Below are 17,908 nucleotides of genomic sequence, written 5' to 3' on the forward strand. Positions count from 1 at the left end.
GATCCCTGAAGGGAACCTGCTTCTCCTTCTGCCTATGTCTCTGCCTCTCTCCATGTGTCTCTTGTGAATAAAAAAAAAAAAAAATTAAATCTTCACAATAATCCTGAGATAGATACAATTATCAGCTCCATTTTATGGAGGAGATATCTAAGACATAGAGGAATCAAGTAATTTGCTAAGGGTCACATGCCAGGAAATTGGTATGACCGGGATTCAACTAGGCAACCTGATGTCAGTCTCACTCAGCCATACCTCTGTACAGTCCCTCGGGATGCAAGGGTTATCATGCAGAGACCATTTGTCAGCCTTCATATCCATCTGCTGCAGCACCTGGGGACTGGGCCTCCCTGAATGACTCCACTTCTCCCTGAGCATGTGATGTTGTCACAGGTGCAGTGGGAGTGCATCAATCCCAAATACAAAGCCAAGAAGAAGAATTATAAGAACTCGGGCATGGTGATTTTGAATCTGTGCAAGGTACGTATGTAGTCCCTCTCTCCCAGGAGTGTGAAGCTAGGGCTGTCTGGGAGGAAGAGCTCAGGTTGTATGGTCAGTGGGAAAGGATATCAAGGAGGTGTGGTGTTTTTTAAAATAAAAATCAGAAAGTCAGTGTATTAAAGGATGTGCAATGAGAAATGTAAGCATGGGTGGCCTTGGAGTTTTGGTGGCTCAATGCCACTTTCCTTCCACAAAGATAGTCATTCCCCCAAAGATGAGGAGTCCTTGTCATGTGTCAGGCTCTTCTCTGTCCAGAACAGCATCAGAGGGAGATCCCCCAAAAGGGTAAGCCAACATTTCCAGAGCACCTACCATGTGGTAGTCACAGTGTTCAGTGCTTTGTATGTGGCAGCTCACCCATGCTGAAAGGGTGCTATAAACACAAAGCAATGGTGAAAGATCACAAGGGCCTAGAAATTCCTCCCAGAAGGGCTCTAACTTCACAGAAAATCCTACATGCTAATAATCAAATCTCTTAAATCACACCTAAGATTTGGCACTGGTTGAGTATTTACTATGTGAGAGTAACTATGAAGAATTCTGTTTAACTTGTATCATAACCCTGAGATTTCTGCTGTCAACTGAGATCACGTAACTAGTCACACATGTGGTAAGTTTAAATACTGAGATTTTAACCTATGCCTGTCTGACTCTACCATAGAAGACTTAAATGCCATCTAGTTTCTCTTTTTGTGTGTCAGGTTCCTTCTTCCAGATTTTTCTTTCCATGGCTGTTGGGTGCTGCAGGAGCACATCCTCTCATAGCAAGAAAAAGAGGGAAGGAAAGACAGATGTGCCCACCCCTTGAATCAGTCAGTGGAACTAGGGGATAACTAGACGATTGGCCAACTGGGATCATTGTATTAATTGTGTCTTTTATTTTCTGTAGTTTTTGATTCTTTAATGTCTTGGGGCCCTACAGACCCAGGTAGGATCTGCTCCTCCTGGGGTTAGCTAATTCCTGGAGATAGCAAACAACTTGCTTGTGAGCATAGCTTTAATATGCAGACCTACTAATCCAGAGCCCATACCTGCAACCACCTCCTTTACGGAGCTCTCACATATACAGTCAATATTTCTGTGGCCCTATATCATCCCACGTATAGGCTTCAGATAATTAGAGGGCACCTCTATATTCCAGAGCCACCAAAATTATTGAAACTCTCCAATCCGAAACTAGTTTAACTGCTTACCCTACCCTCTCATTCCTTACACGAAAAAACACAATAAGGACTTCTACCCACACTTTCCTTTCAATCTTTCTGCCTTCTGACTGACTCTCATGCTTCTCCATGTGGCCTCTGAGTGGCGTGACATGCCTCCAGTCCTTTGGGGAGCTGTGCCTGCTTCCAAAGGCATTTGTCTCTGATCATCTTACCTTACAAATCAAATCCCAGGCACTTTCAAAACATCCTCACAGCCAGGGAAGCAGGAAGGAGAAAAGATCTAGATGAACCAGTTCAGTGGTTATCTGTCTCCTGTAGGTGACTGTGTCTAAATTTGTTTTGATCCTCCATGAATTGATCTCATAATTTAGTGCTCAGGGGCCAACGTTATTTCAACTCATTCCCAACCAAGTTCTTATTTCCTCGATATACAAGACAATAGGAGGGTGTCTCAACCATCAAGCAAAGCATTGCCAGAAGGAAGCCTGGAGTAGACACTGTTTAGGGGTCCAAGTGAACATTAGCCCTGAGAAGTCTGCCAAGAGATGTGTACCACCTGGAGGTGGTACCAACACAGGATTTCTTGGGTCAGTCTCTGAGACGCTGCCCTGAGTATCAGATGGAATACGAGAATTGAGGGTCAGAATTCACAGGTAAAAGCGGGCAGTTTGTGAGCTCCATGACTACAGGGATCATGTCCCTTTTTCTCATCACTATATCCCTACCATCTAGTGCATAGTGGGGGCTCAATAAATCCTTGTTAAATAAATAAATGGATGAATATCACCCTGAGTCAAGCAGAAGAATCATGGAAGCAGAAATGAAGACCAGAAATTGGTAAGGCACATGAGAACACAGATGTTCATGGTTGGATAGAAAGCAGGGACCACGCCGACTCCCAGCCCAGAGGTCCAAAGACTGGACTATGCAGTCCAGACTGCCATCATTAGAGTCCTACCTCCACCACCTACTTACTAGGTAGGAGATCTTAGCCTCAAATCCCTCCTCCATGAAATGGCACAAGAATAATGATAGTACCAATTTTATAAGGTTGTTCTAAGAATTAAATGAAATTATGGCTGTTGAGTCCCTGGCTTAGAGTTAGTGCTCATAAGTATTAGTCATTTTTCATGGTATGGAAGGAATGTAACTAATGGGAAACTGTCAGTAAAGGCCTTCTCAGGTCATTGCGATCCTGAAGCCACCAATCTAGATTACTTGTGGTATTAAGAATGGTACCAGGACTGGGACTTAGACATGGGGAGCAAAACCGAAGCCAAGTGTGAGACTTTATTAATTCCAAAATAGGATTCCAAAATAGGAGTGACACTTGGAAAATACACTGTTAGTCTCTCACCAGAGATACCATTACCCAAGAGAGGGGAGCAGGGCATGGGTAGTTGCAATCCTCACAGGGCCATCTAAACTGAGCATTGCTTTTTCTCTCCTTAACATAACAAAATCAATTGACCCCCTTTTTCCCCAAAGAGCTCTTTCTACTCCTTATTCTAGGTTAGCAGCCCAACCCCAAAGATTAAGCTTCCAGTCCATAAGGAAATAGATTGTGTTGTTACTAAAACGATTTCCTCTCCTTCTCCCATGCAGATCCACAAGATGCATTCTTTCTTGGACTACATAATGGGTGGCTGCCAAATCCAGTTTACAGTAAGTTGTTTCCCCATTTGTTTGTATTCAAGGAGCAAGGTATGGGGGATGGTGATGGATTGAGGGAATGAGGAGACAAAAGTTTACTAAAACCCTGAACAACAAAATCAACTTTTGTCAGCTTTGTTCAGTTCTCATTGCTAAAATACTGCATAGTATCATGTTTTTTGTTTTTTTTATAGTATCATGTTTTTAAAGTGAGTTCATATTTCCATTTTCTCCATTGAGTATGGCTGTCACGCAATCATATCAAGAAACTCATGTCACTCAAACTCAGGTGATTTGAGAACCTTCCTAATGCTTCCCATTCTTTCAGTAACTATATGAGGCATGGAGTAGTGGGCATATTGCCAGATCCCATCACCTGGTGAGTAGGATGGCAAGGAAGTAAGTCTCACTGAGCCAAGGCAGATACAGCCCAAACACAAGCACTAATGCCAAGAGTAAGCCATCCAAGTGGTTCATTAAACAATGAAAAGGTGAATTTCAGAATATTGGAGAACTAGTCTTTCAAAGTTGAGAAATACAGTACCTAGCTTCAGTGGGTGGATCAGGGATCATCTCCTACATGTAATCTGTGAACACATGGGATTTACATGCTCCAAATATGTATTTGGGTGGGTTGGCTGGGTCTTTTTAAGATGCTGGTAGACCAAGCTTATGAGTCCATCTGCCCTGGAATAACTTAATATTCGAAACCCTCCTAGGTTTGGGCAGATGTGACCTCCAGAAAGAGCATCCTCAGATGGCCAGAGAGAGAGATCTGCTAAAAACCTATGGGAAAGCCACATGGCAAACAAGACAAATACAATCTGAACAGCTTTTGTTCCTCATCTTACAGATGCATAGTCATGAAGTTCAGCCCTGTTTAGCTCCCTGACTGGCTCAGTCATATGAAGAAAGCAAGGCAGATGGTTTAATTTTTTTGTCCAGGTTTAAGCCCAAGAGAGAAGACAGGACCAATGTATTTCTGGGACAGGGATGGTGGTACTCAAAGAACTAAAAGGAGTTCCAAAGGAATGAGTTTAGGGCTGTTTGACAGGCTGACCCCTCCTTAACTAGAGGCTTGTCCTCTACTCTAATCTCAGAGGTGTCTACCTATGTCCTCCCTAACCTTCGAGCATTGTTCACCTACCCCTCAATAGTTATGAGTTAATTTTAGAATTTGGTCATTTCTTTAAAGTTTAAGGTTCTCTAAAGGTGCACCCACCCAGCCCTCCCGCATGCATGGCAACACATATGGAAAGGAGCAAACCTACTCATTTTAAGCACACACACCTAACTCTAGCCTCCTGTGGGCTCATTGTGCTAGATATACACAAATGGAAGTAGAGAAGCCAGCAGTATCATAAAAGAGAGCTACTGAAAATAGTGTTCCACAATCTTAGGCAAATGAGCAACTCAGGAAACTATTTATAGATTTTCAAGGGAAAGTTCTATTGATTTGGGTCTGTTTTAGAGTCTATAGATTCCATGCTCTTGAATAACTCTTTATTCAACCTTCAGGGGCTTGCTCTGCACTTGGAGTTATGCTGCAAAAACCAGCCCCCATGAACATCCGAAGTTTAACCCCACAGGGTCCCCAGCTCCACATGCTGGGTCCACATGGCCTGCCTGATAACAGAAGGATGACCCTCCCCTCCTCTCTCACTACTGCTGGTCCTCCCCTGCTGAGAGGCACCACCTTAATGGCTCTCACCACCACCTCCTCAGTTCTAACTCCTCTTCCCTTACCTTATCGACTTAGTGTCCCTCAACTTTTCAAATTGTCCTTTTATTAAGCTCTCTTAATCATCCTTTTGAAGGGACTGTTTGTTTCCTATCAAGGCTCTGACCAGTGCCTGTTACAAACAGGGGCTCAGAGAAAGCTTTTGCACTTTCCACAGATGCCTGGTATTTCTGACTCAACCTTAAGATGTCAAAAGTGGAGCATCTTTCCCTTCAGATGCCAGGCTGATGTATATTAGTTACTGTTATTGAATTATAGTGGATTGAACCCTAAACCTTAAAGGAGAGGTAAGATTTAGGAAAAACAAGAAATGAGATGGATATATATGATACTAGGTTTTTCCTTCAAAAGCATCCCTACAGGGATGGCTCAGTCAGTTAAGTGTCCAACTCTTGATTTTGGCTCAGGCTATGATCTCAAGGTTGTGAGATCAAGCCCCATGTCAGGCTCTGCACTAGGTGCAGAGCCTGCTGAAGATTCTCTCTCTTCCTCTCCTTCTGTCCCTCCCCACCTCCACCTCTCTTTAAAAAAAAAAAAAGCATCCCTATGAACTTAAATGTTTATGCATACACATATTCTACTGATAAATATTGAAACCATATTTGGGTTAATATGCATAAACATGATATATTCAGAGGAGTGTTAGAGAAGTGGTTTGGATTAAGAATTTGAAGGGCTTTTAATTTTGAAGTAAGGTGGTGAATGAGGGAATGTTCAGAAGAATCTTGAGCAGGACATCGAAGCAATTGGGGACATGCATTAGGGAACTAAACTGGGCGTGTTTGGTGGAAGGCATCGAAGGTGGTGAGGGCACTCTGGAAGATGAAGCAAGGAGAGATTAACAGTCCTGGTAACAAGTAGTAAGAGGCTAAACCAGCAGGGCAGCAGTAGGAAGAGACACTGCAGCAAGAGAGACCAATAAGCCTTGGCCTGTGCAATGAGGCAACGGAAGACAAGAGAAAATGATGAGTCCAGAGGACTCAAATCTTTTGCGCCTGACTGACAACGCATGGCGAGCCTATTCATGACAATATGGAAATCCAGAGGAGCTGCCAGTGAGATGATGGATTTGCACTTGTACATGATGGAGGTACTTTCAGGTCTTCTAGTAGAGATGGCTCTTAGAACAATGGTCGTAGGCTTCAGGAGAGAGGTAGAAGCTGCACACATAAGGGTCTGGATAAGATGGCCAGAGAGAAGAATACAGAGAGAAAAAAGGTGTCTCAGAAAATTATAGATCTCCGGTGGGCGGCAAGGGGAAGAGGGGTAACCAATAGATGCAGAAATGCCAGAGGAAAGGTCCAGGACAAGCCAGAACTTCAAATGATTAAGAAGAAAATTTTATAAGATCAAGGGCAATAATCTCATATGTGAAAGAGAATTTAGAAGATGAATAAAAAACAGGGGCATGTGATAAAGAGGCACGTATCATCTTTTGAATGAGCAATTTTAGCAGCGTGAGACAGGGAGACCCAGGAGTTAGGGTGTAGACAGAAAGTAAGGAAGGGAACACAGTGGGTATAACTACTCATTGAGGAAGGCGGGCAGTGAAGAGGTGGCAAGAGGGGGAAAGGAGGATAGCAACTTGAGGATTAAAAGAGGGCAAGTTTTAGGCTAGAATCTGACTACAAGTAGAGAAGCAGCTCCAGGGGAGGGAAAGAGATTAAGATGCTAAAAAGAGCCCTAGTCAATGATTCTTTTTTGGTCAGCGGCACCACTTGAGAATCTGATACACAATCTATATCCTCTTGCTGGAAAATGCACACACCTGATTCTGCACACAATTTCGAGAGGCCAAGGGCGCCCCTGAGGACGTTCTATCTCCTCGCGTGAATCCTCAAGTGCTAAGAATTTGAGGGCAACTGTCACATGGCAGTCCTGGAGGAGGCCGGGGGAGGTGGGTGGACGAGAAACAGACTAGAGAGGGGGAGATGGAGTTCACTGTGTTTGGCACATGGCACAGCAGGCAAAAATAAAATTAGATACTAGAATTTCACACACAAAACACAAGATTATAGGCAGCATAGAAGAGACAGACACCATAAGGTATTTGGAAAGAAAATGGTAGAAAACTTCACTATTTCCTTTGAAAGTTACTGCTTTTCCAGATGCAAAAAAAAAAAGAAAAAAAAGAAAAAAATGTACTTTGTAAAGCAGATTTTCAGAGACAAACAGCAAGCACCCTAAATGTCCAACAATAGGATAATGGCTATGTAAATTACAGTACCTCATTTAGGTGGATTATGATACAGCCATTCTAAATGATAATTATAATGATTGATGATAACATGGAGACATATTTATGACCTATTGTTAACTGAAAAAAAAAAAAAAGAACATAAAGCAGAGCTACTCTATGATTATAACCAGATAAAATATTTGTGTGTCTATGTAGAGAGAGAGAAAAAGGGGAGGGGGGCGAGGGAGAGAGAGGGGAAATCTAGAAAGGAAAAAGAAACATGACTGGCTAAGCTAGTGGAATCCTAGCCTAGGATCCACAATTCTGTGGATCATGCCCCCATTCTGTGGGGCATCCCTGAACTCCCAAAATTATGTGCAGAATTAGGTATGTGCATTTTCCAATGAAAGGACATAAATTTTGTATCAGATTCTTAAGTGGTCCAGGTGACCTTCAAAATGTATTTTTTCATATTATCAGATGGCCATTTTTATTATTGATAATTTTTTAACATTAAGAACAGTATGGGATCCCTGGGTGGCGCAGCGGTTTGGCGCCTGCCTTTGGCCCAGGGTGCGATCCTGGAGACCCGGGATCGAATCCCACGTCGGGCTCCCGGTACATGGAGCCTGCTTCTCCCTCTGCCTGTGTCTCTGCCTCTCTCTCTCTCACTGTGTGCCTATCATAAATAAATAAAAAAAAAAAAAAAAAAAGAACAGTATGGCTTTGCTTTTTCTCCAATTTTATAGTCTACATTTTGGTAATAGAATATAATAATCTGAATGGGGCTCCTCCCAGATTAACCTTCCAGCCTAAAGAAAAAGATCACCTATTACGAATTCTCTCAGGCAATCTGCCCAGTCCCTAACACCTTCCGGGCATCCTCTGTCTACACTGTGTCCCAGTTTAAGTTTGAAATCACTACATTATATCCCAAGCTAAATACTGGCAGACTCTGGTGTAGACCTCTGAGAAATGAGAATGAGCCCTGGGTTGAAAAGCGGAATGCTTAGCAGTTTGTGGGAAATGAACCAGGTGACCTTGGGGATCCCTTCCATCTAGCCTAGGGTCCCATTTCTTTGCCCCTAGTGGAGTTTTGAGGAAATTGAAAAGCACAAGAGTTTAACCTGTCATTTAAGAAATGGTCTAGACTGAGCAGTATCTCTACCTATCAGGCTTATTATACGGGTCCAAACTATATACAAATATAAAAAAAAAAAAACATAAAAGAAAGAAAACCGCTGCCCCAGCAGATGATATGACAAAGGTTGACTGCAGATTGATTGCAGAGAAATTAGGCAGCTAACCAGAAGGTGGTTCACAGCAGCTTCCCTTAGAAAATATCCGGGAGGTTTCAAATGGCTTGTTTGTCACAGAAGAGAAGGGGATCTGAGGAGTGGGCTCATTTCATATAAGAAGCTAAGAATGTCTGAAGATAGATGCTTCTGATTGGCTTCCAGCCTTTTCTGGGAAGCAGCTCTGCACCGGAGGCTCGGTAGCAATAGAGGGAACATTGCACAGTCTGACTTGACAAGGGTTTGCAAAGCTGCTCCACAGCTCTGCTTAATGATGAGCGAGGCCTCCTGGGCAGAAGGGGAGAGCCACGGGCGGGCGCCTGTTCCCAGGCTGCCTGCTGAGAAGATTGGAGCACATACCAGAACCACAGGCTTTTGTAAATGCTTCATATCAGAAAATGAAAACGTGGCCACCCCACAAGCTCACCAGCATTCAGGAAGCCAGGCGTTGGTAGCCACCTCCACAAACTGGTATTTTTCAGTCATTTTCTTTGCTTTTATTTCTCAGCTTATTCCCGTCTTTCACTGCCTCCCTGTTGCTTTTTAAAATAAACCTAACCTTTCGCTCTGTTCTCTTTCCACTAATGCTAACTTAAAGAGCACAGAGAATTCTTGGTAGAAGGGCCACCTCCTGAAGATAGATATTTTATCTCCAGCTTCATCAGGGAGACATTAGAAACCATAACTTGCGAGGAAAAAGATCTTTCAGTTGCTGTATACTTAAGACTATCTTGCTGTCTAGCCAATGATAAAATATTTTTATTATAAGCGGTGGGAACTACAGAAAGGGGTAGGTGGTAAGGATCATTGGTTTCTTTCCTCTTTGTCCAGGTAAGTTTTCAGTTCATACCTTTCCCCAAAGCTCTATCAGAGTCTCTGGAGCTAGAATAACCTCTGTGGTTGTCATAGACACTGGGGCCATCCCTGTGGAAAAATTGGAACCCCTCCACCCCCCTCCCCTGCCCCCAGAGGGCTGTCTGCAGAAAAAAAGTAAAATTTCCATCAGGCCTATTCATATGTCTGCACAGCACCCCAAGAGCCGGCAACCCAACACTGACCTTCTAACAGTGGTCTTCAGGGTTCCACTATCCTCAGGATGTCATCTTGTCAGCCATCAGTCACCAAGTGCTCTTCATTTTCTATCCTCAATCTCTCTGGTCACAATCCCCCTTCTCACTCTCACCCCTGCTCCACACTAGTTTGTTAAGCAGAAGGGAATTATTCCAAACCCGAGGATGAAGAGTTGATAGAAAATGAAAATACAAACAAGGCCAGAATGAGGATAAAGCAAGAGAGGCACCTAGGGCGCAAACTTTAAAAGGAGGCATTCACTCTCGAGATCATGCAAGTGCAGGGTCAGCAGGCAATGAATGCCTTCTTGAATTTGTGTCCTCGTCACCTCTCTTGCCTTCCACTCGCCCCAACTCTATGATATGTTGCTCTATTTTAAAATATATTGTTGCCAAAATCTATGTGTGTTCATCCAGACATTATACACACTTCTCCCCATAACACAACATATTCATTCAGGTGATACACCCGGACTTGAATGCTGCCACTTGCTGCCTGCGTACTTGGAGGATCTTGCCCATGCCTGGGGAGGAAAAGAGGAACATTTGAGTTTCTTGAGTTGTCATTTTTCTTTATGGAGGTTTTTCCCTTCTGGCCTTTGTATTACCTGGTTTCATTCTCTGGTTTTCTGTCAAGACACCAGCATTGTGTTTGTCACCATGGAATACCCTTGACACTCAGGTAATCAGTGCATGGGACAGTTTTCAACTGCAGCATCCAGAAGCACAGGCAGAGGATTGTGGTGATCCATGATGACGAACTTCATAAACAGACCTATGTGAGCCATAGGTACTGGTTATTAATAACAACATCTCGACACCTCCAATGATTTGCATTTTAGATAAATTAGAGCAGAATCAAGGTTATCTCCATAACAACATTCCCACGTTCTCTAGAATTTTCTAGAGTCCTAAAATGCTTTCTTTAGTAGGAAAGAGGTGGCTTTACACCTGGCCTTCCCAGCATTTTTTTTTTTTACCTTTTAAACCCTATATATATGTGTGGGAGGTGCCATTACCCCTAAGTGTGTCTCATCAGGACCAAAAGGCCTAAGTGGTGGCTCTGCATGCTTGAGGTTCGTGAACCAGGAGGACCCTAGGTATATATGGTTTCTTTGAACACTATCTCTCAAGCACCTCCCAGGTGTTCCTCTTAGAGAAGTTTTCCAGAAATAATCTGCATGTATTTGGACCTCTGTCTGGTTGAGGCCCCATGCATGGGTCCTGAAGGGCTTTACACCTCCTTCTCATTCACAGAATACATGGAGGCCCCCCACACTCGAGCTTTTCATCACAGTCCTTGATTAAAAGGACCTTCACCTCTTGTCTCTCTTTTTTCCCAGCTGGATTTTACTGGTCCTCTTAGATCACCTCCAGTCATCCTCAGTAACACATTCTCCTATTACACACACACACACACACACACACACACACACACTTTAATTGCTCTTTGCCTACCTTTTACAACTGTTCTGATTAGAAAAAACTTTCACTCAAGGCCATTCATCTCTCCTAAGTTACTCTATTGCCTCTAGCTAGTCTCACTACTTCCAGGCTAAACCCCTCCATTCTTCATAGGAACTAACATACCCATGTGACATCCTGGCATGTTAGCCACAGCCACATATGTTCTCTTAGATGTATAATGGCATAACAGAGGAGCAGTCTTCAGAGCCATATAGACCTGGGTTTTAACCCAGCTCTGTCTCCAGCAAACTTCATCACCTTTGGCATCAGGATCTCCATCAATAAAAAGAAATGACAATCTCTTCGTACCAGAGATTTTAGGGAAAATGAAATAACAAAATACCTGGAAAGCAGATAACATAGTGTCTGACACAGAGTAGGGTTTTAACAAAGGTTACTCTTCTCTTTCTTCCCTTTGTTATCTGAGTGAGGGCATCTCAGGGTTAGGGAAATACCGTGTGATTTCTCTCCACATGACCTTTTTTCCTTTTGAAACACTGTTAGTACCAGCATTGTATCAGTTGGTATTCCCTTTGTTGAAAACATCAGGGTATTCTGAAAATAGAATTTGAATCCTGCTTAAATTCCGTTTCCACACAATCCTGGGGAGGGGTGAGGAAGAAAAGGGGACACAAAATCACTGATGAAGAAAGTAAATTTATGAAAGAAAAAAAAGAAAGATTATAAGTGAACTCCTGTTAGCCTATAGCTTTTTCCTCTTCTAGTCACTTAGATTTGGTGGCAGCATTATAAGGAATTGGGGACATTGTCCCTTATTAACCTGACTCTTGCAGGCTGATCTTTTAGGAGCAGAAACAGAACACATAGTACCTTTTCTCTGTTCTTCCAGAAGTAACATCCCCTCCCCCAATAAATCCAATGGGACACTCCAATTATGTGGCATAGTGGAATGTTGTCACATGATGTACAAATAACATTTCCCACCCACAAGATCATAAGAGAAAATAAAGCCTTTCTGACATTAGTAAGCCTGTGAGTGGATGCTGACAGGCCCTAAAGAAAAAGAAAAGACGTAACATGAACATTTCTTTCTTTTCCTACAACTCCTTTTGTTTTAATCCCCATTATCTTTTCCCTACCTCTGCCCACTCCCAAGCTGAAGCTTTTTTTTTTTTTTTTTTTTTTTTTTAGAGGTGTTTGCTGGGTTAACTTTTATTTAAACGGTAATAATGTTGGGAGACAGAAGAAATGTTCCTTCTCATTTTTGCACTCTCCAGGCTTGAGGCTTTTGTTGTTATTTGGTGTTGCTAAGGGTGTTAAGGAGTCAATTCTTATTTAGATAATGATGCTAGGGGGTCAGAAAAAAATTAAGAAGTTCAAGGATAATATCTAGTTGGCAGCAAGACAGATATTTTTCTTCTCTACCTCCGAGTCATGATGCCATAGCATTCAGGCTTCCTCTCTGTTATAGGCAGGACTTCCCACATGAATGGAAACCAAAAGCTGAATGCCTCACCCGAAGCTGCTTCTTGCAGAAAATGTATTATAACCACTTCAGCACGTTGCTCTGCAACTCACCACACATGAAAACATGACAATGGCTTATTTTTATATAGACCACATCTTTATCACAGAATTTAGTTTTAAGGGATTTTACCTCTGCCTCTGAGATGGAATTGTCCTGCCTGAAGAGCAGAGAAGTGGTTTCTTAGTGAATTATGACCTGGGGAGCAGATATTCCACCCTTACTCCTGCTGCCTGGTGATGTGGATAAACAGTGGCTGCGCTTTCTGACCTGCGTGTCAATCTCACATTCTGTTTTGGCATTGGGGGAGAGGAGAACGGAAGACTACAGAAGTGGCCTCAACCAAATTAGTAACTTCTCTTACTTTCCTTCTTGGCAGGGTATGTGATGTGCTGCTTTTTCCATCTCAAGCCATGTCTTTTGTGTGGTTGGCGGATTACAATTCCTATAGGATGCATTCACTTTAAATCCGCCCATTCTCCTATTTTCTCTTCCAGGTAGCTATAGATTTCACAGCCTCAAACGGAGACCCCAGGAACAGCTGTTCCCTGCACTACATCCACCCTTACCAGCCCAACGAGTATCTGAAAGCCTTGGTGGCTGTGGGGGAGATCTGCCAAGACTATGACAGGTACAAGACTTCCAGTTGGCTCAGGCCTTATCATCTCTCTGTGGGTTCTGATGGTTCCCTGGCTGATCCTCGGCAGAAAAACGGAAATGAAACCCAGCAGCTACCCATACTGAGGCTCATGAAGGAACAGGATAAAAGCTGCCCCAGATGTTTTATCCTCTCCATACCTAGAGAAACTTGAGTTCATGCCATGTTCACCTTGGTCACACACACACACACACACACACACACACACACCACACACACACACACACACCCTTTCTCAACTTTCTTATTTGGCTTGCAAAACCACTTTACATTTTGTGAAGTTTCAGGATGTCTTGCTACTCAAAGTGGTCCATGGACTAGCAGCACAGCACCACCCAGGAATTCAGGATTGTGAGCCCCACCCCAGACCTATTGAATTAGAATCTTCATGATAACAAGATTCCCAAATGATTTGTATGTATTTTGGAGTTTGAGAAGCACCAGTTTATTGGACAGTACTGAATCTAACCCTCACATTATGCCTTACCTAGTAGGCACTATTTAACAGAAAAGAACTGCACAGGGAGGTTAAGTAATCTGTGCATTGTGGCTGTGCATTGTGGCTGTGCATTGTGGCTGTGCATCAGCCCATGGTAGGATTTGAACTCAGATCTAATTCATTCCACTGCTTAATCTCATAACCACAGTGTTTCACTGACTTCAAAGCTATTGGTAATACTAGCAGAGTGTGTGTCTGCCCATGTGCGTGTGTGTGTGCCCATGGAAGTATGTGTGTGTATGTGTGTGTGGGGGTGTGTATACAGAAAACATGATTTTGAGATCAGATAAGTATTACATTTATTTTTCCTTGATGGTAAATATTGACCTTTCCCACCAAGAGAATTGTGATTTACATAAATTACATTAAACTGAATTTACTTTGCCTTTTCAATATTTCTAGGTTGAGGTGAAGTTGTTCACCTGTCTGAGAAGGTTCTTTGAGGTAGAATGTAAATATAAATGTAAATATAAATATGGATAAATCTCAGTTGAGTCCTTAGTATGATTGTAAAACAAGGCTAGTTAGTGATAAGAAGCAACGAACTAACCCTTTAAATCAGGAAAATTAAGTGGCTCTGTCTTCCAGTTTCAGAGAAATTGTATGGGATAGCATGATTTCTGTTTTTTCTAGTCTCATGATTAGTGGGAGTTATATTCAAAACCTGTTGCCCCAGGCACTATAAGGAATGAGACAATCTAGTGACCACAATGTGCAGAGAAACCAACAGGACAGGTGATGCACAAGGTCTCATCAGTATCCTTCTTGCTGGTGATTTTCTGGATTCGGCTCGGTCATTGCCAGTAACTCAACTGGGTATGAGGGCAACCAGGGACTGAATGAACAGGTCCAGTAAAGTCAAACAGCTTTAAACACTCAGGCCCTTGCTGACACTTGCCTTCTTGTATGTTTAGAACAGAGGGCAGGGGAACCCTTGGTGGCGCAGCAGTTTAGCGCCTGCCTTTGGCCCAGGGCGCGATCCTGGAGACCCGGGATCGAATCCCACGTGGGGCTCCCGGTACATGGAGCCTGCTTCTCCCTCTGCCTACGTCTCTGCCTCTCTCTGTGTGTGTGTGTGTGACTATCATAAATAAATAAAAATTTTTAAAAAATTTAGAACAGAGGGCAATAGCATTTTAAATTACCTTGTTGAAGTGATACTTCTTAGACTTAACCTTGAGATATTGACCCTGAAGACAACTTGAATTTCAGCTCTGCTTTCTTTTGGCCCAAATACAGGGAGTATTCCTAGAGAGGGTATATATCATATAGAGAGTTCCACCAAGGAAAGAAAAAAACTGACAAATCGCATCTCCACTGCCAGAAACTCTCCAGACATCCACAAGACACCAAAACAGTCATTCTCTCCTTTCTAACACACACACACACACACACACACACACAAATGATTTAGTATACTGGTGAATGCATAAGAAGCAAGAAAGAAGGCAGTGGAGGGATATCCACTGGATTACTAATAACTTTTATATCTTGAAATGCTCATAAAAGAAATAAAGTAGGTAAATCACTTGATACAATACAATAAATTCATGCTTAATAATAAAGTTGACTCTTCAGGGGAGAAGGCAGTGTAATGCTGAATTCCAAAGAAAAGATTGGTGAATTGACCAGAAACTAAGATGCCAAAGCCCGGAGCCTTGGCTGTGGTTCTGCAGCAGATTTATGGGATGATCTCGAGTTGGCTGCTGAACTTCCTCCGTTTCCTGGTTACCTCACATGCAACATGCGGACACTACAATCCGGGTGACCCGTGCATCTTTTAGAGCTATTGTCTCCTTATAACAAAAGCCAGGCAAAGCCTAGAGAGCATTTTGTATTCATGCAGAAATACAGATTCGATATAAAAATGAGATCTGACACCTTGGGGGCTACATGAAGAATTATTGTAAATGATTCTTTTAAAATTTTTTAATAGGATAATACCGAAGCGATCAGCCCAACTGTCCAGGAAAATCAGGCTTCTGCGGCTCAGTGGAGCTTTACGTATACGTATACATATATGTATAGGGAAGGCAGCTCAGCATTAAAAGGGGGAGACAGCCAAGGAAGCCCAGGCCTGAGAAGCCCAGGCCTCTCGTGAAAGCCTCCCAGGAAGAACGTGTAATGCAAGCTGCTCGCTTGAGAACTGACAAGGTTGGGCAGTTCCCCCCCTGCGTGGGTGGATAGACAATAGACAGGCAGAGTCAGGAAATTTCAAGTTGGGGCTTTGGAATTAATTTATTCTCACATCAAAGTCACTGAGGTTGATGTTCAAAAGAAACACTTGAATAAAAACTGACAGAAGGCGTCTTTCCCCCCCCTGCAGCGACAGCGTGGTGTTTAATCCCCGTGAGCCTTAGAATGGCTCCCAGCCTCTGACAGCCCAGGGTTTTTCTTTCTGCCTTGTACAGTCATTGCTGAGGGGTCAGCACGAGGTGATCAATGGAGTAGAACAGCTGGTGAGATGCACAAAGCCCCTCTCAGGGTGGCCTTGAAGGGGAAGCTTTTCCACAATACCTGGTTCTAAGCCTAGAAGACAGTCCCGCTCTGTCCCTGAGCCTCTGAAAAAGAGAACGCTGCCCATACTCTCCCCTTGGACTCCCCAAGCATGCACACAGGTACACACACACACATACACACACACACATGCACACACACAAGCTCATGTATTCCCTGTTGGTTGTAGCACTTGCCCAGCTCCCGTGAACGTTCTGGTCAAGCTGCTCAAGATCAAGGTGACATCCATTCCTTGGGCCCTGCAGACATGTGGGTCTCTGACCACCTGCCACATCCTCCAACCAAAGGCTGGTCTATCTGCTCTCAAGAGAGTATAGATACTGAATGCATTGTTTGGAAGCACAGACTGCCATTTCATGGATGTGGCCACCCCAGAATGACACCCAGGTGTCAGCAACCTGTGAAGGAGGCAGGAGTCTTCCTGCATGGTGTGCTAAGAGGCAGACTTAGGTCTGATGCCCAATCTGACAGGTATTGGGTTTAGAATCAGAAGATAGGTTTGTATCACAGTGCTACCTCCTCCACTCTACCAACACCAGTCAGTGGTTCTCAGCCTTGGCTGCACCCTGGAAACATTTGGGAAGTCTTTTTTTTTTTTAATTTTTTACTTTATTTTATTTTATTTATGATAAGCACACAGTGAGAGAGAGAGAGGCAGAGACACAGGTAGAGGGAGAAGCAGGCTCCATTCACCGGGAGCCCGATGTGGGATTCGATTCCGGGTCTCCAGGATCGCGCCCTGGGCCAAAGGCAGGCGCCAAACCGCTGCGCCACCCAGGGATCCCTCATTTGGGAAGTCTTAAAATATGCCAATGCCTGGGCCCCGTCCTAGAGCCTGATTTAATTAGTCTGGTGTACATCCTGAGGAATCAGGATTTTTTCATGGGCATTTTTCTAATGGCATCCCAAGGTGAGATCCAGAGTTAAATCAGTGAGATGAGTGAGATGGAATGGCTAAGGACCTATGTAGCCTCTGTTGGCTGCCAGGCACCTCACATGGTAAAGACAGAGATAAATTAATAAAGCATAATGTTCCCCCAGTTGGTTCACCATCTCAGGGAGAAAAAGGCATGTAAATAAATCACAGCCCGGCAAGGTTAGGGTAGCCTTGCCCTGTGTAAGGATGGGGACTGCATCAAGAGAGAAGGATTAAACTTTATCCTTTGTGGGAGAAGAGGTAGTCAAGGTGGGGGCCTTCTGGGGATGGCAAATTCTGGGATGTTCAGAGTTTTGCTGAATCTGTCCTTTGTTGTCATTAGAACTTGGATGGACTTACCTTTATTATTCTTAATCTGTAGTCCAGACCAGCCTCCTACGAAGGGCAGAGTCAACAGGGGTAATAGAAAGAGCATCAGGTTAGGGTGCCTGGGTGGGTCAGTGGGTTAAGTGTCTGCCTTAGGCTCAGGTCATGATCCCAGAATCCTGGGATCAAGCCTCACATCGGGCTCCCTGCTCCATGGGGAGCCTGCTTCTCCCTCTCCCTCTACCTGCTGCTCCCACTGCTTGTGTTTGTGCTCTCTCTTGCTTTCTCTCTCTCTCTCTCTCTCGTTGATTTATTTAATTAATTAATTATTAAAAATAATATGAAAGAACATGGGGTCCTAGTGACAGGAACACCCTGGTTTCAGCCCCCAGCCCTGCTACCTCTATTCTGAGGTTTCCATTCCATGGGCCTTGGT

The 17,908-nt window shown here is 43.5% G+C and overlaps 1 protein-coding gene and 1 long non-coding RNA gene across 5 annotated transcripts in view; one reads left to right on the forward strand and one right to left on the reverse strand.

The window, feature by feature from the left end:
• CPNE4 (copine 4) overlaps positions 1–17,908 on the forward strand; it is a 665,006-nt gene that overhangs the window by 624,484 nt on the left and 22,614 nt on the right. For all 3 annotated transcript variants that reach the window (XM_072792768.1, XM_072792769.1, XM_072792770.1), the window contains 3 exons: positions 391–477; positions 3,270–3,329; positions 13,053–13,186. In XM_072792768.1, the coding sequence (XP_072648869.1) occupies positions 391–477; positions 3,270–3,329; positions 13,053–13,186 (281 nt within the window). The remainder of the gene's footprint in view (positions 1–390; positions 478–3,269; positions 3,330–13,052; positions 13,187–17,908) is intronic.
• On the reverse strand, positions 7,734–11,631 carry LOC140614457 (uncharacterized). 2 transcript variants are annotated; one of them, XR_012015308.1, is made up of 4 exons: positions 11,413–11,631; positions 10,211–10,377; positions 9,591–10,126; positions 7,734–7,916 (listed from the first exon to the last, which is right to left on the reverse strand). It is a non-coding gene; the product is annotated as an uncharacterized lncRNA (long non-coding RNA). The 2 variants fall into 2 exon arrangements; XR_012015307.1 differs by lacking the exon at positions 7,734–7,916 and having other exon boundaries at positions 7,952–10,126; positions 11,413–11,624.

The sequence above is a fragment of the Canis lupus genome, chromosome 22, assembly GCF_048164855.1.
Source record: "Canis lupus baileyi chromosome 22, mCanLup2.hap1, whole genome shotgun sequence".
NCBI classification, from domain to species: Eukaryota; Metazoa; Chordata; class Mammalia; order Carnivora; family Canidae; genus Canis; species Canis lupus.